Below are 27,837 nucleotides of genomic sequence, written 5' to 3' on the forward strand. Positions count from 1 at the left end.
AAATTGTTCAGAGATAATCCATTTGTCAAACAAGCCTTCCAAACCCTGGTCACACTTAGCCAAAAAAGATTTATTTGCTGCTTCTGAAATTCCATCTCCACCATCGGCAAAAGTAAATAGAAGGGAAGGGACACGAAGGTAAGGGAAAGAAGACAAAGAAAACAGGCAGGCAAAATCAGAGGGGAGATATTTTAGCCTGAAATTGGCATAAATATTCCTCATATCCCTATTTTGGCATTCATTATGGTAGCACCAGCACAGAATAAATCCCTTTCTATCTGAAAACAAAGTAACATCAATGCAAACATTAGTGCTAGGAAAAGGGCTTTTCCTCAGAAAACAAAAGCAAAAAACCCCAAAAAAGTTAATTAACTCCTTGATGTCAAGATTTTGTATATTCTATTGTTATTCTCCTTCTAGGAAACAGGAAGTACTCAGGTCAAGGGACATACTTTTCAAATAAAAAATAAAAATAACCCAAGACTATGTCTGATTATTTGTAGAAGAACCTTTCTTTAAAATTAAGTAAAATTAAAATTTAGAAACTATGTTTTCATTTCATGAAATTTAAAAATCATTTTCAGATTGAAAATTTTAAAATGAGTTTAAAAGAAGAAGAAAATATTTAGGACCTGATTCAAAATAGTACTCCAACATGGTAATATTATAAAGGACAAAAGATAGTGCCCAACTGTGGTGATATGTGTTAATTGTATGGTTTTCCAAAGATGTGGGAGAACTGATATCAATTACAGTATAATTACCATTACTTCCAACAGAGTTAACATGTAGTTACCACAAAATAACGTACAATTAACTGGTGTCACATTGCACACCAGACTAAATAAGATACAAATTAAAAATTCCCAAATGTAGCCATAATACCCTTCTATCTCTTAAAAAAAAAAACAACTTTTCTGATGTCACAGCATTTGTCAAGAACTCGTGTAATTATTTAAAAGAGGGAGAAACCATGACATATAAGTAGAAAGAATCACTTTTAGCTATACAGTGAAAAACTGCACAGGGAGGGAGATGTATGTATCAACAAAAAATTTAAAGTTAGTAAGCTAAAGCTATTGTCAATAAAATTAGAATTTTCCTCTATGTCTTTCAGTTCCTGAAAATTAGGCAGCTATTTTTTTTTTTAGGCAGTCATGTCTTAAAAGCAAGTTCAAGAATGCTCTTAGTTTTTACTGATACCTAACAGTTTCTCCTTTATTTATCAAACACTGAACATGAACCCGCTTTAGCAGTGCTATAGAAAGACCCAGAAATGAGTAAGTCTTGGTCTAAGAAGGGAGTTTACACCAAAGTTCTAGTTATTTGTCATGCAAAGTGGTAAATCATGTCTCAATATGAGCAATTTCCTTATCAGGAGGTGAACTGCAGGGACAAAGAATGCTCCAGTTCAGTGTGAAGAAGTAAAATTCCTCATTGGAATGTCTCAACTCAGCAACAATAACACAGGATGTTTCTGCATGTTGCACGTGAGAGGGGCACGTGTGGGAACACGGACATGCCAAGTGCTTGTCTAGGTCTAATTAGAAAAGAATTGAAAATGGCAGAGTGCAATGCTGTGAAGCTGACGAGAGGGCAAAGGGAAAGTCGCTGTATTTAGAATACAGCCACAGTGTATCTGCTCTATCCGTTTCAAACATCTGGGCTTCCAATTATTTACTGAACTCCTGTGTAAGAGTTACTTGGGAATACTGCAAACGTTATAGAACAGAAACATGCAAACTGCTTCGTAAAATACTTGCGGGACTGAACTCTTGCTGAATCTTGAACAATATGGTTGAAAACTGCTGTGAGATTGTTATGTTTTAGTAAGTGTGTGAAAACCATGAAGAGGTTAATAGGCTGAGAATAAATTTTGTAAACAGCATGCTATTAATACAGCAGACAATACTTTATTACAAATTTATGTTCTGCATCTTTTTAAAGATTTAGTTAATTTCCTGTATCTGGGTGTTTTATATTTAAACGCTTACTTGAGATTCAATGAGACTAGACACTTCCATAAAAGACCGTGTGTCTTTTTTGAAGATGACGTAAGCATATGCCTAGACCCACAAAGCTTTGAGGGCAGTTTGTTCCCTATGAAGTTGCTATTTTCTCTTTTTCTCTGATCGTGGAGCTCAGGAATAGATGCCTTATTCTTGCACCCAGGTCTGTGTTTTACTCTGTTTAATTCATGACCCTTTTGTTGGGCTCCGAGGGAAATCAAGCTGGTTAGGAAGGATGACAACAGAACAATGAAGGGTACACCGTTATGCCATGTTACTTCTCCTTGTTCCCACATCGCTGCTGCATTCCTCTGATTATTGCAGCCTCAAAAAATGTGCTGATCACTGTGTGTGTTAGGCGACACTGCCAACCCTGAGAAGCTAATATCCCAGATAGAGTACAGTTATGCACGTGATGTAAATGAAGTACGCACTCACCACATATTGGCCGTTTGTCATGAGACAGCCGGCAAACAGCAAAGATGGGCGCAAGACCTTATTGTGCCCTTTCACTGTGTCCACAAATGCCAAAAAAAAAAAAAAAAAAGAGGAAAAAGAAAAAGAAAAAGAAAAAGAAAAAAAAAATCACCTGCTCCTCACAGCTGACCTTAATTGGCACAAACTTGAAATAGTTTCCATCTAAAATATATTTGGGGTTGGGACGCCCGGGTGGGTCAGTCGGTTAGGCATCCAACTTGCGCCCAGGTCATGATTCTCACGGTTCATGAGTTCGAGCCCTGAGTCAGGATCTGTGCTAACAGCTTAGAGCCTGGAGCCTGCTTTGGATTCTGTGTCTCCACCCCCCCCACCCCTCCCTCATGCTCCCTTGCTCTCTCTTTCTCTCTTAAAACTAAATAAACATTAAAAAGCTTGTTTAATTTTAAAAAATAATAAAAAATAAAACAAAATATATTTGGGGTAGAGCTTCTAAGTTGGTATTAGGAAAAAGGAAAGAGCTGTCATCTCCACATTCAGATATTAGACACTGAAATGCAGTGTATTCTAGGTCATAATAGTGAGCGTAGAGACTGCACCAACTTTATTTCTCCAAAACTCAGAAACTGATCTTTAGCTTTTTGTTTCAACAATTTAAATATCAAAATAATAGCATCGGAGCTAAAAATATGATTTAGTTTGTAAATCAGAACTTAGCCTTATAATTCAAACTTGGGAATTAAATAGGAAGATATTTTAAAATTAGAAGTCTGACTTCCCAGTCTAAAAGCAAGGGCTCTAATGTAATTAAGCCATCTTTCCTACAGACAGAGAGACGGTGCTTAGACCACATTAAAAAACTACTCAATGAAATAAAAGCAACACCTCCAAGGGCTGTCTTGCTGGACCATCAATAGGCAAGCACAGTCATTCCTAAAGCTGGGGGAGCTGCTCTCCTTGTCCTTCTCCATTGTCTGCCTAGACAAGGACAAACCTGGAAAATTAACCAGAGCGGAATACCAGCTAGAGATCGTTCACTCAGTCCCAAAGACTGTCTCACGTTTACCACAACGGACTTGTGCCGTCTCAAAGAAAAAAAAAAAAACAGTTATTCATAGAATAACTTCCCCTGTGAATACTATATCTAGCAGAGTTCTTAAATCTCTGTAGAATTTTTAATGGTACTTTCAGACCAATTAATGACTTGAGAAAAGACAATCACAACAATTACATAAAAGTTTTCAGATTATAGCTCTTATTTAACTCCACTGTGTATATTTGCCACAAAGAAGAACACAGCCTTAAAAAAGACTAAATCTTCTTTCACTGATTAAATAAAACTCATATACAATTTTTAATTTTCCACAGCCGAAGTGACCAAAAGAGTAGCAAAATGAAAACTGCTGATAAGGCTAGCCGGCCTTCTGGCCTGCTTCGGGACTAGCATATTAATATCTGTAATTTATAGAAGGCTTCGCGTTGTGGGCTGTGTTCTCTTCTTGGTAATACGTTATGAAGCACTGGATTAGACCGTCAGACCAAATAAACAAACAAGTCTTAATATAAGTATAATCTATTTGGAATCTAGTTTGATTTGAAATATTCATTTTCCCTTGAAAACCAACTAATATATTTATAGCATTGAACCTTTGTATGTTAAGTCCATTGTTCTAAACATATACTTTTCCTTCTGGATAAACCACTTTGACTATGAACTTCATTCATTAGTATAGTTTTTTTTTTACTTGAAGATAAATCAGTATTAAATATTCCATGAAACATCATCTCTAGATCGTTTTTATCTGGTTACATTATTCTTTAAATTATATGTTCACAGCAGTGGTTTTGGAAAACCAGTTTGTACAAAACCAGGTGAAATTCATGAACTCTCAGTGTTGTGATCTCATTGTATTGTACCGATCAGTAAACCCATCGGCGTAGCTAATTCTTAGTTCTCGGGTAATTCTCTGAGAAAAAATAAGTGGTTCCTTTAAACTCCCAGAGATCTCTGGTACAAGAGACCTGAATTATTTCAAATAGATTTCACTTCCGTTCTCCATCCTCTCCTTCCCAGTACCACCCACAAAGATGCTGACATGCTACTTATTTATGCTACCAGCCTAAGGCAGCTTTGAGTGCCCCCTCCCCCCACTCCAATAAAACAGGAGGCAGGGGGCACATGGCATAAAACTTTCCTTCTAAGCAGAAATCACTGACCCAGTTACCCTGCTCCTCACATAGTAAGGCCCATGCTCAGCCTCAGTGACCACAAGCATCTTAAAAATTGTAAAGTCCTTTTACACACCTCGGTCATCTGTAAGGTGTTATCACCCAAATTTTATAGACTATATTGAGGCTCAGTGAGACTAGAGACTTCCCCAAGATCACACATATAATAGCTAAGAGTCAGAGGTAGGCCAAGAAGACAGGTCTTCAGATTTAAAGCCCAAGCTGAATTCCTTCTATTCCTTGGCACAGCTTAACTTGTGAGACTTGACTTGGTTTTAGGCATAGGTCATGAAATCATGAAGATCAGGATCCAAGCCGGCTTCCAAAGCCTTGTAAAGTCAGTATTTATTTTATGAATTTACCTTTCTGAAGCTATCCAGGTCTAAGACTTTACTGTATTATCATCTATGTAAATAAAATCAGCATTAGATTCTGTATTAATTTGTAATGGTTGTCTCTCTGCCTTCCTAGGCTATACTACCTCCTTCACATAGGGTTAATTCCTAGGCAAAGTTTTCAAGACCTTACCACCATTGGAGATGCACGCTCAGGAGCCTGTTATACAGGAGTAGGCTAGGCCGTGCAGGTAGCACACACTAGAGCCCTGCTATAGACGTATGCAGAGACAGCAGCTGCCCCTTGTAACTCTAAGCGCTTGGAGAAAAATCGTCACCAGTGGTCAGAGACTGCACCTTAACTACAATAAGCTCCAAGACTGCAGCGAGAGTGGGAGATGAGAAGTGAAAGAGGGAGGGAAGGAGGGAAGGAAAAGAGAGGAGGAAGGACAGGGAAATGGATGGGAGAGTGGAGAGAGATGGCAAGACAAGGTAAGAAGGAGGTTAGGGGTAGAGAATGGAAAAGAGGGAAATACACTTTTGTACATATAAGGGGGCAGAGGCAGAGAAGAACAGAGTGTGGGAAACTGATCAACAACCTCCAGAACATAAGACAGATGAGAAAGCAGCAGGGAGGCAGAGCAAATTGGGACAGCTAGAAAAGACTTTAAAATTCTTCTAATTTGTTCTAGTAAGAAGCAACTCTCCTCTGATGTGAACTTCCTCTGTCTGGGAAAGGCCAGACACACACAAAAGCAGAGTGAGACTCCTATGAAAATACATTTTTATCCCCTTCTTCCAAATTCTGGTCCCTAGCCACAAGCAAGCCATCAATGAATAATGACTGAGCATTTTAGGCTCAGTGTTAGTGGGACAGCAAAGAGTAAGACCTGGGCTCTTCTTTCAGGCTAATCATAGTAACCTAACAGTGTGGTGCAGTGGAAAGTATATAATTTATACACAGAGGAGCTGATATCGGAACCTATAGAGTTACCTCCATGATTCTCGTTGTTAGTTTTTTGTTTTTAATGGTATTTTGTTTTTAATGGTATAGAGTTACCTCTATAATGGTAGGTTAACAGGAGATAATAATCTCTATTGCATAGGACTTTTATGAAAATCAAATGAGATTTTTTTATATGAAAGTATCATCCATAAACGTCTATAAAATTTATGTTATTTCATATTTTAATTTGGACTTACACCTATACCACCTTCAGGTTTCTCCCACTGAGAAGACAGTCACTTATCTGTTGCTTCTACAGTTTCAATATAACAAACAGGGTGACTCTCTACAAGCCTTTTTATATGGAGAAATACACTCAATTTACCTCAGCTACCCCTACCATCATTATTACTCATTCTCTCTCTCTCTCTCTCTCTCTCTCTCTCTCTCTCTCTCTCTCCCCCTCTCTCTCTCCCCCCACCCTCCCCCCGCCACACACACACACACACACACACACACACACACACACACACATTCGTGCACACAAACTCTAGGCTAAATTTCTTAACCAGGCATTCCAGGCTTCCATCATCTGAACCCTGCCCCCTCTCTGACCCAGAGCCCACTTCTTTCCTGAATGAACTATCTTTCAGCTGTTATTCCCCAGATGAGACCCATGCCTCAGCAGGCTCATGCTTGGACTCTACCTGCTTGCTCCTCTCTCCATACTCCATCCTGCTGTCTTTGGGGGCATTTCAAGTCTTTCACACTCTAAAGAACTTCTCTTTCTACCTCACTGATTGAAGGGTATATCCTTTGATCTTCGTGAGCTTAATTTACCTTGCAGCTCCTTTCACTGATTTGGCCCTTGGACCCTTCATTGCCAGGTTCTCTTTTATATATGTTTCCTATCTCCCAAATCATTATGTATCTTCCCTTAGGGCAGGAAGGGACTAGTCAATTTTCTCTGAATCCCAAGTACCACAAGCCCCACACATCATACATCAGATGGTGTGCACATCCTACTCAACATCCTGTTATGTCATATGGTTGCAAACAATAATAAGGGAGCCAGAAGAATGTTTGTTTGCAACTACCCTACTTCATATACATTATCTTATTTAACCTTTTCCACAATCTTATATGATCTAATCATCATTTTCACCTTCCAAGTGAGTAAACAGAGGTTCAGAAGAGTAACAGCCCCCAGATGGTGCAGCTAAGAATATATGTGGTGGTAAAGTGAAAAGATCAGCTATTAGTCTGTGAAGCTGACTTCTGGACCTTGATATGACTGATTTCCAAGGGTCTTATTCTTTGTAGACTCAGGGAAATTATTTTACAACATCACATTAATGATCTAGAATAAGAAAGATGAAACTTGCTACTAATCTCCTTTGTAAGGGTGTTATTAAAAGTAGAGAACTCATCTTCTTAAAAGAATAGAAAGTCCTGTTAAACTGATGTAATTTTTTAATGTTTAGGCTTGCGGGGGGAGGTGGGCAGAGAGAGAGGGAGACACAAAATCTGAAGCAGGCTCCAGGCTCTGAGCTGTTAGCACAGAGCCCAATGTGGGGTTCAAACCCATGAACCACAAGATCATGACCTGAGCCAAAGTCAGATGCTTAACCAACTGAGCCACCCAGGAGCCCCATAAGCTGATGTAATTTTTAATATGAGTTCACCGAAATGCTTCTTTAAACTAGATGTTTGCCGTATTTTCCCCATTTTACAGATGGGAAAATTGAGAAAAATCTTAATATTTATATCTTAGTATCAACATAGGCAAAAGGATACCAAACTTATGGTTTTTGTTTTCAAAAATTTATATTGATCCTAAATATGGGAAGAAAACAATTTTAGAGTGATCTTCTTTGCTGAAAACTACAGGGGACTCTTATAGACTAAAAGGTGTAAGGAACTAATGCTATTGGGCAATGCATTTCACAAGACACAATTTCTGTTATTTCAGAACTAATGCTATTGACATCATTTATAAAAAGATATAAAGAGCAAATCAGGGTTGCACCAAAAATAAAAGCAAGCATTTCCATCCATAGTGGGAAGACAGCACTTTGGGAAATTCTAATCTTAGTTGCAAATGTCAAAGATTGCAAATTGGATCTTAGCTAAAAGTGAACTTCTGTCAATGTGCTTCCAATGGCACATTTTTGACAACCAGATTTAAGACAATGCTGAGAGAGAAACAGTGGTGGAAAGAGTGTATAAAGTACCTCCATGTGCAGAATTTTCTTATATATGCTCTATACCCGGCCCTACACCTATAAGCTGACAATGAAAATAATAAAGCATATCAATACCTAAGTCCATAAAATAAAGAGGGTGGAACACATATGCAGAGACTTACACAGATAAACACACAGTCATACAGACCCAGACATATTTAGGTCAACAGATATAGACAGACTAGCACTCAGGTTCAGAGAAAGACACAGACAGTGGCCCACCAACATACTTATAGACACACAAACCCAGGCAGACAGACATACATTCAGATAGACACACAGACACAAAAAGATACTGGCAAATACACAGGCACACTCACAGATACAAACTGTCAGACGGACACATAGCAGACATTGACTTCCACATATGCAGACAGACTCAAGGACAGACACATATAGACATGCACACATACATGCGCATGCACACAGGTTGTAGGCGCACACACAGAAGTCACACTCAGAAAGGTATGCACAGGGAGCATAAGACTTCCACAGACAGACTTCCACAGATAAACAAACTCACACAAATTTATACCCACAATGAGAAAGGTACAAATATTAGCACTCACAGAGATGCACACACATGTAGCACAATCCTGCACTCAAGCACACCCACACACATTCATGTAGAGCCACAGCTAATTGGAGGTCTGGTAGCTTGTATTCAGGGCTCACCAGGACATGTGGGCAGGGGTTGGTGTTGGGGGAGAAAGTGAAGTCTGTCTGCTATTGTGGAAAGAACGTGAGATTTGAAAACAGGAATTTTGAAGAGCCTCAACTTTGACACTACATGTGTGAATGTAAGCAAATGATTTCAGCTCTTTGAACCTCATCCTTACCAGTTGGAGTTAAATGTAAAAAAAACCTGAAAAATATTTTTCAAACAATGAAAAACACTGAAATTTTCAAGACTGTGATGATGATGATGATGATGATGATGATGATGATGATTATATCGTGTTCCTAAAACTGCAACCAGCAAAAACATGCTCTTAGGAAAAGACAGAGTGAAAGTACTATTTTTGAGGAGCATTTTATCTCAAGGGCAGTGAAGTCACACAAATTGTAGAGGTTGGATTAGAGAAAATGAGGTAAACTTATTCTGATTCTGGAGGAATGGAAATCGATAAAGAGATTTTTGTAGGATCCCTAGAAATTCAAGGACAGAGCAGACATTAATCCTCCATTCTCAGGGCAGAAGTCCTTAAGGAAAATCCTTAGGACATAAGGAAGTCAACATCTGTGAAATGGGACACCAAAGCTGGGAGAAAGTTCACAGAGCCCTTAAGCAGAGCACCCTTCCTCATAGTTCAGGGAAATCCAGGTGGGTCCAGTTTCGCAATGGCATCCAGATAGTAAAATAATGCAGTGTGTTTTCAAGTGGTAGCTTATGTTTCTCTGAGAAGCCTAAAAATGAGAATATAGATAGGTTCTTTTTTAGATTTAGGAAGCGGATTGTTTTGGCTCAAGGAGCTTTGTGATAACTTAGGAAAATAGTTTAGAATCTGTTCAGCCTTGCTAAGGTTGTGTTTTAAACTGAGCCCATCTTTAAATGTTCAAGTTTTACTAGGTTTTTAAAAATGTGATTTGTTGGGGTAGCTGGGTGGCTCAGTTGGTTAAACGTCTGACTCTTGATTTTGGCTCGGGTCATGATCTCATGTTTTGTGAGTTTGAGCCCCACATCAGGCTCTGTGCTGACAGCATGGAGCCTACTTAGGTTTCTGTCTCCCTCTCTCTCTGCTCCTCCCCCACTTGCTCTCTCTCTCTCTCAAAATAAATAAAAATAAACTTAAAAAAATATGATTTGTCATTTAAATGGTCTAATCCTCACCTTTAAACACTCTGTAATCAAATGACTTCAAATGTATTTTTTTGTTTCAACTGAGAATCCTAACTATATATATATATATATATATATATATATATATATATATATTTTAAAAATAACTGAAATATTCCTGACAGCATGTGTTTTGAATTTTCTGCAACTCAGATATTTTAAATTGTTTAGTAGATTGAGTCGATTCTAAAGGCCATCTAGGTGGAACTGATCTAAATTGGAGGTTGAGAATTCTTAAGAAATACTTTATGGATTTCCTTAGGTGGGATGATAACAGTGTTAAGTCACTTGACACTAAATTGACACTAAATTTGTAACATCCTTTCTTTGCATATTGGTTGTCTTTCCACTGGAAAAGTTCAACTTCCATGACATTAGGACAGGCTCTAAAGAATCTAAGGAAGATTTAAATAAATTTCAAATGGAGCTCTGTTTACAGAAATGCTCTGGGAAATCCTACAAAAGAGAAGGGAATAGATATTTATATATTTTTATATATAAATGTACTTATTTATATATATTATATACATAAATCTATAATATATAAAATATATGTGTGTATATTTTAAGCCATGGCCCTAGGTACCTGGCTTATAGTTTCTTGATTAATCCCCACCAACCAATGGAATTAATTATTATTAAACACAGATGAGGATGTTGAGGCTCAGAGAGGTCATAGAATTAGTGAGAGATAGAACAAGAATCTGAAGTCCGGGTAAGTCTGATGCAAAAACACAAGCTTTTTTCTACTTTTCCACATTTCTTTAAAGGTCCCTCTCATCCCTTCTTTAAACTGCTATGACATTCTTCTTGAAGTGTAGTTCAGATTAAATGTGCCCCATCCACAAGCACCTCTGATGGCTCACAATTATCTACAAAGATAAACCTAAAGTAGCCATGGCAATGCTCTGTTTCCGCCTGCCCTTCTACCAGGTACATGTCAGGCACTGGACGAATGCTACATGGAGTATTTATTGAATCTTCACAACAACCCCTGTGTTTAGACACTATGAAAATTCCCATTTCTCAGATGGAGAAATATGGTAGTCTAACTTCAAATGTGTTGCTCGTATCCACAATCTTATTCAAGTGGATGAAGCTGGAAAGGAAGGAGGGAAGGGATAGGAGAGAAGAAAAGGGGGGAGAAAGGGGGGGGAGAAGAGGGAGACCGTGAAGGAGGGAGGAGGGGAGAAAACATTTATTAAATGCCTAAATATATAAATATATATTTATATGTATATTTATTTACATATAAATATATTTATATGTATTTATATACACACAAAATATATATTATTAAATGTTGTAATATTTAACCTCCTTGTAATATACTACTAGGAGGTTAAATATTACATCATTTAATTCTCATATCCTGACATTGTTTTAGATAAGGAAACTGAAGCTCTGAGATTCTTAGTTTTTTTAAGAGAGATTGGGCATGAGAGCAGGGGGAAGAAGGAGAGAGAAAGAGAGAAAGAGAGAGAGGGAGAAGCCCAATGGAGGCTCACTCCCACGACCTTGGGTTCATGACTTGAGCCAAAATCAAGAGAGTAGGGTGCTCAATGGACTGAGCCACCTAGGACCCCCAAGGCTCTGAGATATTAACCAAATAAAGATAAAGCCAGTGTTGAACACTGGTTATCTTTGTACCACACATGTCCAATACTGTGCTTTGTATATAGTAAGTACTTAATTAAAATGGAATGGAAATGAAACATAGTGTGTTCATGGGATAAAGAACACAGTGTCAGTCATAAGACTCAAACTAAGGCAAAGAAAGCTAGGTAAAAATGGATGGATCTAAAGATAAGTGACAAGGTCTGTTAAGAAACAGCTCTGCAAAATTACTATAGTTCTAAAACCGAACATTGTAGGAACATTCTTGAGGATGTTTCAAGCTTTTATGTAGACCCGTAGAAGAAAACCCATGTTTCTCCTGAGAAACTATTTTATTTATATAGCAGAAAATTGTACATAGTAGAAATTTTTTTACGTAGTAGTAGTGGATCTTATAACACATCTCCTTTTTGCCTCATTACCAGGAAGCTCACAATCAAGTCGGTGGCCCATCTCCAGCAATTACGTAAATACAAGAATTTTATGCACTATCTCCTCTCTAGTTTTTATCTTGTTTCATTGTATATATCACTGCAAACCACCCAAAGTTGTTTTTGCATTAAGGTAAGGTACAAATATAATAGAAGTTTATTAACTTTTTGCTCATTAATTCAAATAGAATCAAACTAATAATCATTTCTAAATGTACAGAATGCCTGATCTGTAAAGGCTGTTCTTAAAGTTAGAGTGAATGTAATTAAAACACAAATTGCATGTTATATATTTCATGATCTAGAATAGCATGTATCTGAAGTATCCCCACTGGCAATGTCAAAAACCCTTTCACAAGGGTCACTAGATCAAAACTGTTTTCATAACAATACTAAGACGTTATTTGCCTATTTTCCAACGAGTGTGAAATAGAGTTTCCCAGAAGCTACATGGCGTTGTGATACAGCAATACATTGAATGAAGAAGCAGGAAGGAGATTTGAGCTGTCTTCCACTAAGCCAGACATTAAAGAGATTTGCAAAAACATAAAACAAAGCTATCCTTCTTACTATTTTTTCTTTTGAAAAATATGCTTAGTGCTCAAAAAGTGTTATTTATATTAACATCTAATAGGTTTATAATTGTTATTTTAAAAATAAACATATTAATTTTCAGTTTTATCTCTTGTGATAAATATTGGTAAATATTTCCCATATAAATAGAAACTCCTTGGGGTCTTCAATAATTTTAAGAATGTAAAGGGGCCCTGAGACCAGAATAAGTTGAAAAGAGCTAATCTAAAAGGGCTGAGAAAAAATAAAATAAAATAAAATAAAATAAAATAAAAGGGCTGAGAGTTTAGATCTAGAAGAGATTAGATCTAGAAAGATTAAGGGTTAAGGAGTACCTGCCATACTGGTAGGTTAGGTCTATAAAATCCTTATTGCTACTAAATTTGCTCCATACATGCCCAAACCAAAAACTCTATGTGAAATTATTAATTTGGATGCATCGAATTTGAACCCTTTCACTGGGAGATCCATTAACTGAACATGGGCTTTTGACTTAAAACACCTGTAAACAAAAACTTAAAGTCTTATATTTGCTCCTCCCCGCCCCCCCCCCCCCCACTATCCCTAGGAAGTATCTTAAACCTTGCAAACCTTGTAAAAAATATAAATTCTCACCATTCTTCCATTTAACGTGTAGAAAAGTAAGGAGCCAAGCAAGTTTGTTGTTGTTTTTTATGAATTAGGTCTTAAACTAGTAGCTAGGCAACAAATCAAGTAGCCCTGACAACAGAAATAAAAGGAGCCCAATGATTATATTCAGCCAGGAGCCTACACACAACACTGCATAGTTGCCCAATGTTCTTGGTTCAAATGTAAAATCTAACATTAATAAAACTTAAAGTTTTTTCTAGTATTTTAGCATTTTTGTTCTGCAGAAGCTATTTTAGAAAAACACTATCACAAGTATAAACAGAAAGATTCTTTACAAGGAAATATACATGAAGCATATATATCTAAGTAGACCTATCTCATGATTTTAGCACTCACTTCATTAAAATTGATGTTTGAAACTCAGATGTGTGTCTTGGTTTAGATTATAAGTGAAGTTGCCTTGTCAATCTCACAGAAATGTAGGGAACAAATGAGACAATGGACAGAGGGAATGTTGGAGCAAAGTGATCTAGAGCTGGTCTTAGTTTCTTGATCTGCAAAACAAGGATAGTAATACCTATATCTCTGAATTTGGAAAGGTTCAAGAGATATAATATATGTAGTAGTGTTTTTGAAGCTCAGAAGCACTATAAAAACAACACACATGTTGTTATGATGTGAAAAGTACTACATAAATTTTATTTATTTATTTATTTATTTATTTATTCATCTATTTATCTATTTTTAAGTTTATTTATTTTGAGAGAGAGAGAGAGCACACATGGGAGGGACGATAGAGAGCAGAGGGGCAGGGAGAGAGAGAATCCCAAACAGCTTCTTCACTGTGAGGAGCCTGGTGTGGGGCTCAAACTCACGAACCATGAGATCATGATGTGAGCTGATAGCAAGAGTCAGACGCTTAACTGACCGAGCCACCCAGGTGCCCCCATAAATGTTTTTAAAAAGCCAACTACTTAGCATAACACTCTCCAGTTCCATCCATGTTGCTACAAAAGGCCATATTTGATTCTTTCTCATTGCCAAGTAGTATTCCATTGTGTAGATAAACCACAATTTCTTTATCCATTCATCAGTTGATGGACATTTAGCCTATTTCCATAATTTTGTTATTGTTGAAAGTGTTGCTATAAACATTGGGGTACAAGTGCCCCTATGCATCAGCACTTGTGTATCCCTTGGGTAAATTCCTAGCAGTGCCATTGCTGAGAAACTTAACAGAAGACCATGGGGGAGAGGAAGGAAAAAAAAAAAAGAGAGGGAGGAAGCCAAACCATAAGAGACTCTTAAAAACTGAGAATAAACTGAGGGTTGATGGGGGGTGGGAGGGAGGGGAGGGGTGGATGGGTGATGGGCATTGAGGAGGGCACCTGTTGGGATGAGCACTATTTCCATTGTATGGAAACCAATTTGACAATAAATTTCATATTAAAAATAAAAAAGCAAAAAATAAGCCAACTACTGCTCTGCTTTGCAAATGAGGATGTTACGATTAGAATTTGTTCCCTTACTATAAAATATCTAATGTGTCCAAAACCCTTATGGCACAAGTTGTTATCTTGGGAATAGGTTGACATAGAAAAAAGCACTGCAACTAAACATACTAGTCAACTGCTTACAACGACAACCACTTTGATTAATCAGTACTCTGTACACCTTTGGAAACAACAAAACCTCACTAGTCTCTGTGCTGGATAAGAAGCTCATTCATTCCAAACACACCTTGCTAAATAATTTGCTCACAATCCCTTTTCACTTATTGTTGCATGGCTCTATCGATCTTCTGTCTGAACTTATCCTGTCATACAACAATGAATATCTGAATCAACTGTATATACAAGTAACAAAGAGCTGTGGCAATTGACAATGCGAAGCGGAAGACATCCAGTATGTTTTTCATTTCCAATAAAAGGGGGCAGTATTACATCAGTGTAATACTGATGTACTGTTCTGATATTTTTGCAAAGTATGGTTGAAGCGTAAGAATCTACACTTTCAAAAATTGAACAACTGCTGTTTTTGAACAAATAGAAACAAGTTTGCAATGTGCCTCAGAGACTGAATGATTATTTTCCCATTAACTTGATTGAGAAAGATAACATTTGGGCATGAGAAATGTATATAGGTATCAAGAATCAGGTTAAATATTTTCAAATATAATAGATTTAAATTTTGGTTTTTGGAAATATATGAAAATGTATGTTAAATTAGTAAGGACAAAATCTTCCTAGAACTCTAACATAATCAAATTTAAACATTATCATGTTGGTTGTGGCCAGATTCTAGCAGGTAGCTAGAGCTTAGAGCTTAGAGCCAGGTTACTCTAAGAATGAAAAAGAAAAGTGGGTATCTTGACTTCATAAGATGGTGCTGTCAGCTTCTTGGTAACCTTCCATTCTAAGACATTTGGGGAGCAGTAGGTTAACCCCTCCACCACTGGAGAGCACCAAGGGGTGAAAATTTAACAAAATTAACAATGATTTGTCAACCTCTCTGAGGTCTTAAAGTAAGTAAGCACCTAATATTAAATGAGCATCCCCTGTGTCAGATATGTGCTCTATGTATTTTTTCCCTCAAAATAATCCTTCAAGGAAAGGGTAATTATCTCCATTTTATAAGCATGTTTATTGAGACTCACAGACATTAAATAACTTATGTAAGAAACACAGCACAGGCTACTTCTAGGATTAATCCTGGAAACTGAGTCCCAGGATTACCCATATTCTTTACAAAATACTATGTGGCCTCTGTTAAGTTTCACATAGTATTTTGTAAAGAATATGGGTAATCCTGGGACTCAGTTTCCAGGATTAATCCTAGAAGTAGCCTGTGCTGTGTTTCTTACATAAGTTATTTAATGTCTGTGAGTCTCAATAAACATGCTTATAAAATGGAGATAATTACCCTTTCCTTGAAGGTTTCCTGAGAAACTTAACAGAAACCCATGGGGGAGGGGAAGGAAAAAAAAAAGAGGTTAGAGTGGGAGAGAGCTAAAGCATAAGAGACTCTTAAAAACTGAGAACAAACTGAGGGTTGATGGGGGGTGGGAGGAAGGGGAGGGTGGGTGATGGGTATTGAGGAGGGCACCTTTTGGGATGAGCACTGGGTGTTGTATGGAAGCCAATTTGACAATAAATTTCATATATTGAAAAATAAATAAATAAAAAAAATAAATGTCTGTATCATGAAAGTAAAAACAAACAAACAAACAAACAAAATACTATGTGGCCTCTAATTGTATTACTGTTCCACACTTAGCCTCCACTTTTGCCTCTTTGTCTATATTAACATCGCTCAACCTTCAGTTTTTTGACTGATACCTTTCCAGAGGCAGAACCAATAGACATCATGGCAGACAAGAATGACCTACCCAGAGAGGAGGTACAGGAAGCAGGGGACTCAATGCTTTTCTGCTTCATAGATCTTGTTGATTTTTATTGTCTGATTCTATGAAAGTTTTGAGATTGTCAATGTAAAAAGTACTGTTATGTGTAACAGTCTTAAAGATCTCATAGAAAATTAATAAATGAGTTTGGCACAGTTCTATAAACAAGAACGTAATTGTCTGAGAATTAGGAAAGCTGAAATCTAATTTCTGTTCTGCCATGAACCCACTATGTGACAATGGCAAGTCATTTTCTTTCTCTAGGTCTCAGGTTTTCCTTCAGTGAACTGAAGTGATTGGGCCAGATCAAATGTAATGTCCCCTCCAGTTCTTTCTGCGCTTTTAATCCCATCAATGTACTTGACAGACAGTATGATAGGAGTGTCCATGATAGCTTGCTTTGACACATGATAAGATCAAGCATTTTTCTTAAAAGACTCTCAGGAGGTGAGGGGAATAGCAATTCAGACCACATGCATGTAGATGTGTAATCTACCTATTTATGACCAACTCTGATCAGTAGGGAATCAATCTCCTGGCTCATCAGGATTATTAAGATGAGCAAAATAACCAGATTCCCAAGTAACATAATAGCTATTCAGGAAAGTTCTAACCAATTACCTAGTCAGCACTCAAACCTCAGGAAGGTCAGAGGAGTTAGAGATCACACTTTAACACTGAAACAGCGCACTCTGTCTCACCTCTCCTCTGGCCAGATGCCCTTAGCTGAGCGCTAAGGACATTTGGAAGCAGCCTATTTAAAATTCTGCTGTGTATTGTCATAACTGAAATACTTTCTATCTTAGAGATGTCAAAACAACAAAATTTGGTAAGCAATTAGTCTATAATATGATCTAATTGCACTGGTACTTAGGGATAAAGATGAATGGTGTTCTTGACGTGGAAAGCTACTATTGAGGGCAGTAACTTAGACTTCTGCTGGCAGGACACTCACAATCCAGGCATGGAAGCTATGTTGAAATGATGGAGCATAACAGCTCCTAAGGTGCTGTTACAGTCTATTGTCCCTACAATCTATATATTTAACAGACCCTAAATATCCTGTGACACAACCAACCAGAACAACTCCATTGGTGCCGTTCTGGCCAATCAAGTCAACAATGTTTCATTTTGAAGTGCTAAAATTGGGACATACACAATAAAGTGAAATATGCCATGGGTAAACACACATTCTGATGGACATATATGTGAGTCTATATGTTATAAAGACACAAGCATCCCCACTCCTGTGTAATAGATATTTGTCCACACTTACCAAACATATAAAACATGCTTTGTATATATCTAATGCTACTAAATGTCACAAAAACACTCCACAGTGGACATTGTGATGCTTTGCCCAGATCCCACCTCAGGACTGAAAGATTTACTCTCTCAACCTGCAGGGACTGTTGTTGGTAGCCAGCCTTCTCCAGCTGTCGGTCCTCTTTGGCATTGCCTCAGATAAAGAGAGTCACCTCACCCAAGGTCATGTCTCCTGCCCAGGGTAGCCCTCATCCAACGACTGGTTGACACAAGTGTGTGAAAGCTCATCCCCCCACACACCCAATTTGGGATAATTCTGAATGGCCATGGCAGCCTCGAAGCTTCCTGTGAGTTTTCTTGACAGACTACATCATAAACCAGTCCTTCTTTTGTCCTTTTCCTCCCATAGGTGGCAATGAAAGAGAGCACACCCCAATAAACATTCTCGCTAGCCTCGATCACACGTCCCACTTCTCAAGGAACCCAACTCTGTGACACACTCCTCTGTAAAGACTGTCCAAATAAGGGAGTGACAAGGTATGCTTAATAAGTTATAAGGTTTTGTGACAGAAACACCTTGAAGAACTCTCTAAAACTGTACTATGGGTTACAAAGAACAAATTCATAAATCTAATTCATGGATCTTTATATTTAAGAAAAATAAGATAATTCCAAAGTGAACAACTCCAAAGACACTTAAAATGAGTTTGTCACAATCCATTCCACCTATCTTATTGCATTGTTATATATTTACCCTCTTTGACTTCAGAAGAAAATCTGATCTTCAGAAGAAAAATCAGTATCCTATGGACCATCCCAAAATTAAGATGGATGTTTTGATTATAAGAGAGCCAAAGCTACCATGATACTGTTTGACTATTCAGTACCCAAATTTTAACCCTAGTAAAGTCATCTACAGAGACCCCAGTAAAGTCATCTACAGAGACAACCCCATAAAGAGTTTCAACTGGGAAACCAGGGTTTTCTGGTTCTGCAGAAACGACTTTTACCATTTACCCTCAGGGGCTCAGTCACATTCATTGTGACATATTTTAGGTCAAGTTTGGATTTATTAGTATTTTTTAAATCATAACCTAATCTCTAATCTCTCTCCTGTGTCTTCCAAAGCAAAATAAGATTTCAGAACCTCAGACTTCTCCCTCCCAAATGAATTAAGAAAAGTCAATGACCAATACATAAAATTAACCTGTAGTATTTGAAGTTAGTAGAACCTTTAGTTTGAACTCCAAATCTAACTGATGATACAAATTCAACAATACAAGGTCACAGTGTCAGACAGAAAGATCATTGCTGGAAGTAAGGTATGCCCAGTGCCAATTTACTACTAGGTATGGTGCACACGGATTAGGATGCTCTCTTCCAGGCCTGGTTGGAATGACAGAGGGGCTGGCAGAATTGCTTCAACAATTCTGAATTTATTTCTCATTACTCCTTCAAACTGAATGGCTTAAGAACACATTATGTTTTAAATATTCTCTGTGCTAATATTCCAAACAAAAATTTGTAGATGCATTTTTCCAAGAAGATTTCATTCATAACATTAATCAAAAGCAAATGATTTTCATAATTTAATAACAGAATGGTTTTTTAAACAAAATAATTTGTGTGGGTTTTTTTTTTTTTGTAGAATGAAGTTTCTGAAACGTATTAATTCTAAATACATTTTATTTAGCCCAGTGATTTTTCAAGTAGGGGCAATTTTCTCCTTCCTCCCCCAATAGGAGACAATTGGCAATTGTCACCAAATGGAGGGTTGCTACTAGCATCTAATGAGTAGAGGCCAGATAGTTGCCCCCACTCTGCCATGATAAAGAATTATCAAGCCAAAAAAAAAAAAAAAAGGCAATAATGTTGAGGTTGAGAAATCCTAACCTAACCTAATTAACCTGAAGATTTCATAGTTTTGTGCAGCAACTCATCTGGAAAAGAGTTTAACCATGTGAGTTAGCCAATATGCCAAAATCTGAAAAATTGACTATTTCCTTCCTCTGACCCTCTTATTATTGTGTGAGGACTTCTTCACTGTGCCAAAATAGTATATTTTGTTCTATATATTCAAGGTCACCCATGGTTTACTTAAAAGGTATAGGAAATAAAAGAAAATGCCTACTCCACCAGGAATGTACTAGGTATATTCACACGTATCTTATTTCATTGTAACTCAGGTTACTATCCTCATATTATAGATGAAGCAACTGAAGTTCAGAGAGGGTAATCAACTTGCCAAATATCACACAGCTGGTAAGTGACAACTCAGTGACTACTATTTCAAGTGAGAATATGTATTTTAAAACTCTTTAATAATTTCTCATATATGCAAAGAAAATTCTGACATACTAATGATTGTTACTACTCAAAGAAAATTTCTGAATCATTAATAGTAGTTAACAAGGTAAGGAGGATAATTAGCTTTTTACCATATATTTTTCTGTATTAGAAATTTCAGTAAACATGTATTACTTTCACTTGAAAGCTAATAAATTAAAAAAAATATTCTTATAAATAAGTCATTGACATGCTTCTCAGATTAATTTTAGGACTAACCCTTGACAAAATAGTAAAGTAGGAGATGGTACCAAGTGTATGTATCAGTCTGTTGTTGTTAACCCAATTTCCCACTCAGTATCCCTACACCAAAACTTATTTATTCACTCACCCAGCTCCCCCAAAAGGATCTTATAATATTATTCACATCAAAAGTAAATATGTTATTTCATGGTGTTCTCACTGAGAAAACTATCATAGATCAAAAGATCAATTCTGTGTTTATCTCTAATATCAGAATAGTAGAAGAAGTTTGGGGGCAAGACTTTTCTTCTTTTGTGGTCCTGAAACCTCACTCTATATGTACCCATCTACCCAGGAAGTTCTCAAAAAGGGGTTCTGCCTTGTGAGGGTGAAGTACTTAGTTGACCGAGCAGATCCAGTGACTGGCATGTGAACCACGAGTCCCAAGTATATAAAAGTTTATGGCTTAACAGGTTACCAAAAGACACACATTTCCCCAAACAGTTTCTCTCCTACATGATCTGAACTTCCCCCCAAGAGGATCAATCAAGGCAAAGAGGCCAAGTAATCAATTTTTTATTGATTGTTTGATGTTAACATTAGTAAGTCAGTGCAGTGAGGACTGACATAAAATTCTTTATTAAACTTTGGAAAGTCAACACTTCCAGAGCTAAACCTTCTAATCTATGTGAGGACTTTGATAATGTCCATACTTTGAGAATTCCATCATACTTCCATCCCCTTAAACCCCAGCCCAGCCCTTGAATCTCAGCAGTCTGCTAGTGTGGCTAAAGAGTACAGGGGATCAATCAAGGATGAGAGGTTGATTTAACATGAGTAATGGCTCTGTATCGCACTGTAATTGGCTGAATTGTGTCTCCAAAATAGATTTGTTCAAGTCCCAACCCTTGGTATCTGTGAATGTGACCTTATTTGGAAATGGGGTATTTGCAGATGTAATCAAGTTAAAACAAGGTCACACTGGATTAGAGTGGACCCTAAATCAAATGATTTGTATCCTTATAAGAAGAGGAAGATTTGGACACACACACACACACACACACACACACACACACACACACACGCAAGACAGCCATATGGAGGGAAGCAGAAATTGGGAGTGATGCAGCTAAAAGGCAAGGAATGGTAAAGCTTTCCAGCAACCATCAGAGGCTAGGAAGAGGCAAAGAAGAAATCTTCCCTAGAGTTTTCAGAAAGAGTATGGCCCAGCCAACACCTTGATTTTAAACTGGCCTCCAGAACAGTGAGAAAAGAAACTTCTGTTGTTTTAAGCCATCTAGTTTAGTCATTGTTACAATTTTAGGAAACGAATATACCCAAAATCTCAGACTATTACATCACCATACCTTTTGAAGAGGAAACAAAGAAAAACACACAACATTCTGGTTATAGCTATACATTCAAATACTCAAGTAACAGTGCGCATGACCTTATACTTGTATCATGACTTTTTCCACATGCTACTTTAAAACTCCTAGGAAATAGGACAGTATAAGCTTATTCAAAAGAGTAGAATGTCTATCACAGCACCCATGCTAGAATTAGCAAGGATAGAAACAAAGCGGAGGTTCTTGGTTCTAACTTATAAGTTACAGTCTCAGCCTATAGTGAATAAACATACGAATGGAAACAACTTTTTTAATTTATTCTAAAACTATTACTAAAGACACTGCCCACTATGCTACTCATGTGTCCCTATATAGTTCTCATGTTTAAAAAAAAAACTTGCAGAATGTGGCACTGGGAAAATACTGTCATCTCTTTTTTAAAAAAATGGCATGTTTCATTCACTTATCAGATAATCAGAATTTTTCACCCAGTGTACTACAATAGCCTCTCAACTTGTCTCCTTATTTCCATACTTATTTTTTTTTCTTTTTAAGTTTATTTATTTTTGAAAGACACGGGGAGAGAGAGAGAGAGAGAGAGAGAGAGAGAGAGAGCATGCACACATGAGAGAGGGGCAGAGAGAGAGGGCAAGAGAGAGCATCCCATGCAGGATCTGTGCTATCCCTACAGAGCCTGGTGTGGGGCTCAAACTCAGGAACCTGTGAGATCATCACCTGAGTCAAAATCAAGACTCAGATTCTTGAGTCAGAATCTTACATTCTTAAGTTTACATTCTTAACTTCTACAGTCCATTCTTGCATATTGGTCAGGATGATCCTTTTATATGTAAATCAGATCATGTTTGTGCCCTGAACAAAACCCATCCAGGGATTCCCATCACCCTCAGAATAAAATGCAAATCCTTTCCAGGGCCTACAATGTCTAGCAAGTTCCACCCCAGGCTATCACTTTACTCTGTGTCCCACCTCTCTTCCTTCTCATATGCTAGTTTTGCTACATGGATCTCCTTGTTGGTGGTCTATACTCTAAGGTCCCCTGTACTTATCATTCCTGCTGCCTAGATCCTTTTCCTCTGACTCATCACATCACCTACACCATCATGGTCTCCATGAAGTGCTATTTCCTCAAAGTCCATTCCACCCCATCGAAAAGAATAACCCTGTAACTCCCTACTTCCTTAACTTGCTTCTATTTCTCTCATGGCATCTATTCACCTCCTGACTTTACTGACATTACATTACATAGTTTTTAATTTCCTCATGGTCTTTGCTCTCCTAGAGTGTAGGCTCAATGAGAGTAGGGATTTTTGTTTGATTTGTTCACTGTTGTATCTCCAGTGCCTGGAACAGTGTCTAATACAGAATAAGCACTTGATACATAATTTGTTGAATCAAAAAATAAATGAATGCATTTTGAAAGTTGCTTTACTTTAATTTTTTGCCCTGGCAGATAGGGAACTTAGCAATAAATTCAATGGTGAGTCATAGTAAAGAGTAGCCTTCATCCTGAGCATATATGCTTCTTCCTTCTTTTTATATATTCAGATAGTCTATTCCTATTCTAATAACCTCATATATTCCCTTTATTACAAAATATTTTAAATCTTTTGTAATGGGACAGAAAGATACCAATAGGCAGGTAGGTTGGATGCCAGGTTGGGTGCTTGGGAGGCAACCCCACAGTAAGTGGGAAAGGGTGTATTTGTTCATCAGCAGTAACGTTGAAGCCTTCAAGCTAGAAGCCCAAATCTTTGGCTGCCTGGAAAGAGCCAGAGGAGAATGAGCTAATGGGTCCAGCAGAGCCAGTGAAGGAGGGAAGCAAGTTTTACCTTTTCATTCCTGCAGTTGTTCAGCCCCATATTGTTCATGGAAGATAGTTTCCCATCAACACCATGTGGCTGTTGCTGTTGTTGCTCCCGCTGGATCTGTTCTCGCATCTTCCGAGCCTCCTGAATGGCTTTCATCACTGTGTCCTGATCTCCAAACAGGGCAGGGGAGTTGAGACTGGACAGGATATCTGCACACACAGGATGCATTATTAGAAGCTTATCAGGTTAGATGCTAACAAAATACTGCCACTATCCAATCCCCTGTAGAATGCTGCAATCTCCAGACAAAGAAAAGGTATGTTTGTTATTAAGAAAACTGCAATACTATACATAGAGCACAGGGAAACCAAGCTGTGCTGGGTTTTTAGCCCTTGGAGGATACCCCAGCACTCCAGTCCCACCTCCTCACAGATGAGGGTTCCTAGATTCCAATTTTGTGTGTGTGTGTGTGTGTGTGTGTGTGTGTGTATGTGTGTGTGTCTGTCTGTCTGTCTTCTGGCTACATCTACCAATTAGATGGGGAGTAGTCGGGAAGAAGGGGGTAGAGACAGGTACAGAGATCTCTGTGCAGGATGCCTGTTACCCTGGGTATACTAATGCAAGAGAGCTGTCTCTGGCCTAGCAGAAACAAATTCTGTGAGGCTACATGTGTACATTAGTGACATCTTTATCTGTGTGCTCATATGTCCACTGCAGGAGAGAGGAGGCGGGAAGGAATACACTGCACTCCCCATTCCCCAATCACTGGCTGGTTAATGAAGCATTCTACTCATCATGCTGCCTCAGTTATTTACCAAGAGAATGACAACCCATTCCCTACCCCCAACCGAACACCCACTGCTCTCAGCTCCCTGTTTTCGTGATAGCGAGGCTGTATGTGTGGGAATGGTTTTCACATCAGTACAAAGCTCCAAGTACAGTGAGAATAAATATTTACTTTCATTATATTCCATGCAACTTGGAGGGGGAAAAATGAAATTAAACTAATTTTCCTCCATGGCTTCTATTTTACTGTAGGTTAAAATTAATACTTTATATAAGCTTTTCCAATTTTAGACAGAAAGAGGGCAACTGCTTGCTGACTGATAGATTGCAGCTGCTATGGTAAAGTTTAATGCGATCCACTTGTTTGTATCCTGTTATGAACATTTCACAGCACATGTATGTGTATATGCATGCACACACCTCAGACAGAACAGAGAGAACCAGACTAGAGTCAAGCCTATGCCACGCCTCTACGTGTGTGCAATACATGTGCATATGAATGTGTTTAGAAAAAATTCCCAAGGCTGTCTATAGAAAATTATTTAAAAGTCAAACAATCACTTGTTAGGATTTAGAAAACCCATTATATTTTGCTCTGGAACTCTTCTGATAAAAACAAAACAAAACATTTCTATCCAATATTGCCTGGACAAAACTGTGATTGCTTCAGCCTATTTCTAGCTCGTGATCCAAGAAATAGGCTCTGCTGAAGGATAAACTCCATAAGAGCAGGGCCTGTGACATAGTCTCCTTTGTCCCTCATGATGCTCAGTATACAAAGCAAATACTTTCCAAACAAAATTCAGAATTAGACTATGGAAAGGCCATTTCAAGATCAAGCCTAGCATTTATCCTTAAGTTGGCTTTTTTTTTCCTTATCTCATAGCTTCCAACAATCCAGCAACCATATTCACATGCTGGAAATGACTCACTTCTCTCTCCCACACGAGTATCACTGACTTGGAGTGAAAACCTCCTGGCCCCTCGAGGAGGCACTCTGACTCAAAATGAGAATAGGCTGCTGTATGAATCCTAATGTCCCAAATCTGAATGAGGAAAAATTATGTCTCACCATCAGAAGATTCACTTAACCCCAGCACAGTGCAGCAAACACTCCAACTATGACCTCACATAAAACAGCACTGAGTTTATAGAACTCAGGTGAGAGGACCCAGATTCTAGTCTTCTTGGCTTTACTAATTAATAGCTACCTGGCTGTGAGCAAGCCATTTTACCTGTAAGAATCACAGTTTACTTTATCATACAATGAGGGTAATAATGCACTACCACATAAGATTATTATGAAAAATCAAATGAGATATGTAGGCAAAAATGACTTTTAAACTGCACATGACTACACTTACATATTATTTTGTTTATTATAATAAGCATTTCAGGCTCTGGGACTCAGTAAGGCAAGGAAGGTAATGTGAAGAATCTAAATCCCCAATCCCTTGGAATCTCTGTATCTTACAGAAACGAAAAGGCTTAGTAACAACATGTTAATACTTATTTGGCACTCTGTTACTGACAAATGCTTTTACATTTATTGTTTCATTCCACATGTGTATGTAAATCTGTTGGTATTGGTTCAGTCCAGTCTTTTTAAATAACATGACTTCTAGGTGTCAGACACTGTTAGGCATTTTATATGCATTTTTCTCTCTTAATTCTCACAACAACCTATGAGCTAGGTAATAATATTCCCCTCTAAGAGATTAGGAAACTGAGTTCACAAATATTAAATAACTTTCGCGGGTCACATAACGAGTAAGTGAAGGCTCTGAGTCCAAGTCTGTCTGATGCCAAAACTCATGTTTTTCCTCTATAATTCTCACTGGGGTACGAATGTCCCTAGAGATACTTGGCAATATATCAGAGAGTGTAAGAAACCAGAGGATCATTATGACATATCTTATCAGATACCAATCTTATTTCATATTATGCCATTGAAGTGTGTCATTCACATTTGTTTTAAAGCAGAACTAATAAGGAATAAGATGTAAAATTCACATACATTTAAAAAAGAAAATATAAAGCTTCAAAGAAACTTGGGACTTTTAGCAGGCAGCTTGGAGGTCAGGTCCCTTTAGGCCCTTGGAGTTTTCTTGATCACTCTCGTCTGCCTAGAGTTGCTTCAGCGGCAAAGCACTAACCAAACACAGAAATCCCCAAGTCTCTGATTTGCTAGATCTAACTCATCAGCATCTAAATATCCCATCCCGGCAGGATTTATATTATGACTTTTCCAAAAGTTCTAATCACCCCAAGACACCAAAAGGTGTTAGTTATGTTTTAGTAGAAAGGATTTTACTTCCCCACCCCTGTCCCCTGGACTAAGGAACACTTTGGAAACAGGGATCAGTCAGCACTGAACAGGTTTGCTTTATTTTTACCCAATTCATCCATCTCTTCCTGTTGTTGACCTTTCCATTTACCTAAAGAGGATCCTCTTCCCAAACTTCCTCCAATGGGGCTGGGGATGCTGCTTTTGTTAGGCAGATTAACGGGGCTGGTTTTGCTGGCTGGGAAGAGACTCTGGGTGGGAGATGTTGGGGACTTTACAGGCTCGGCTGTCTTGGGTCGGGAAGAGAGATTTAGCGGCTGTGCTGCTGCTTCGTCCTACAAGAGTTTAACATAAATAATTATTAAAAAAGAAGACAAATGAAGCACATTATCACTTAGTAAGCCACAGTTATTTTACACCTCAGAGACAATGCCACATTCTCCTGCAATAATAACAAAAGAAGCTAATTATCTACCTCCTTGAAGATTCATCGGAAGGAAACCTCATTAATTTCCCTGTGTTATGCTTCTATTTACATTAACTGTGTAGTTGGATCATTCTTTTTGCCAAATTAAAATCTGAATTAGCTCACATTACAGCTTAATTTCCTAATGTGTTTTCAAGGATCTAAATTAACCTAGGGCATTTACAAAGAATTATTTAAAATTTCAGCAGCTCTGTAGTGCTTTTGTGTTATTCTCTCTGAAAAGTTCCTGCAACTATAAATAGGCTCTGCAGCTAATTTTTTAATATATATTTTAAATCAAACAATTGCAAGTACTTTAAAAATGGAAACACAGGCTTCTTCTGCTCTCCTGGGCCTCTGCCCAGGGAGCCGCATGCCACAGCATGGCTTCTATGTGGCTTTCTGGGTGTGGACACACCTCATGGTCTATATTCTGGTCTCTATTCATGTTTAAAATTAATTTTTGCAAAGAGCAAGCACACATTATAATTATGTTTTACATACCATGCTATATGTAATTTATTTTTCATGTCTAAAGTGATGTTTCTTTATAATCTTTGCTACACATATTTAGAGTGTCTATTTTAAGATGCCTGCCCTTCTATACCAAGCACAGTATTCACATATCTAGCTTGTAACTCTAGTGCAACCAGGAGCTTGAAGGCTAAGC

The 27,837-nt window shown here is 37.8% G+C and overlaps 1 protein-coding gene across 17 annotated transcripts in view; it reads right to left on the reverse strand.

Annotated features, from left to right (window-relative positions):
• Positions 1 to 27,837, reverse strand: part of SOX6 (SRY-box transcription factor 6) — a 614,016-nt gene that overhangs the window by 57,387 nt on the left and 528,792 nt on the right. For all 17 annotated transcript variants that reach the window (XM_047877037.1, XM_047877035.1, XM_047877036.1 and 14 more), the window contains 2 exons: positions 26,853 to 27,036; positions 23,650 to 23,837 (listed from right to left, as the gene is read on the reverse strand). In XM_047877037.1, coding sequence (XP_047732993.1) covers positions 23,650 to 23,837; positions 26,853 to 27,036 — 372 coding nt within the window. The remainder of the gene's footprint in view (positions 1 to 23,649; positions 23,838 to 26,852; positions 27,037 to 27,837) is intronic.

Source organism: Prionailurus viverrinus, chromosome D1 (genome assembly GCF_022837055.1).
Source record: "Prionailurus viverrinus isolate Anna chromosome D1, UM_Priviv_1.0, whole genome shotgun sequence".
In the NCBI taxonomy this organism is placed as follows: domain Eukaryota; kingdom Metazoa; phylum Chordata; class Mammalia; order Carnivora; family Felidae; genus Prionailurus; species Prionailurus viverrinus.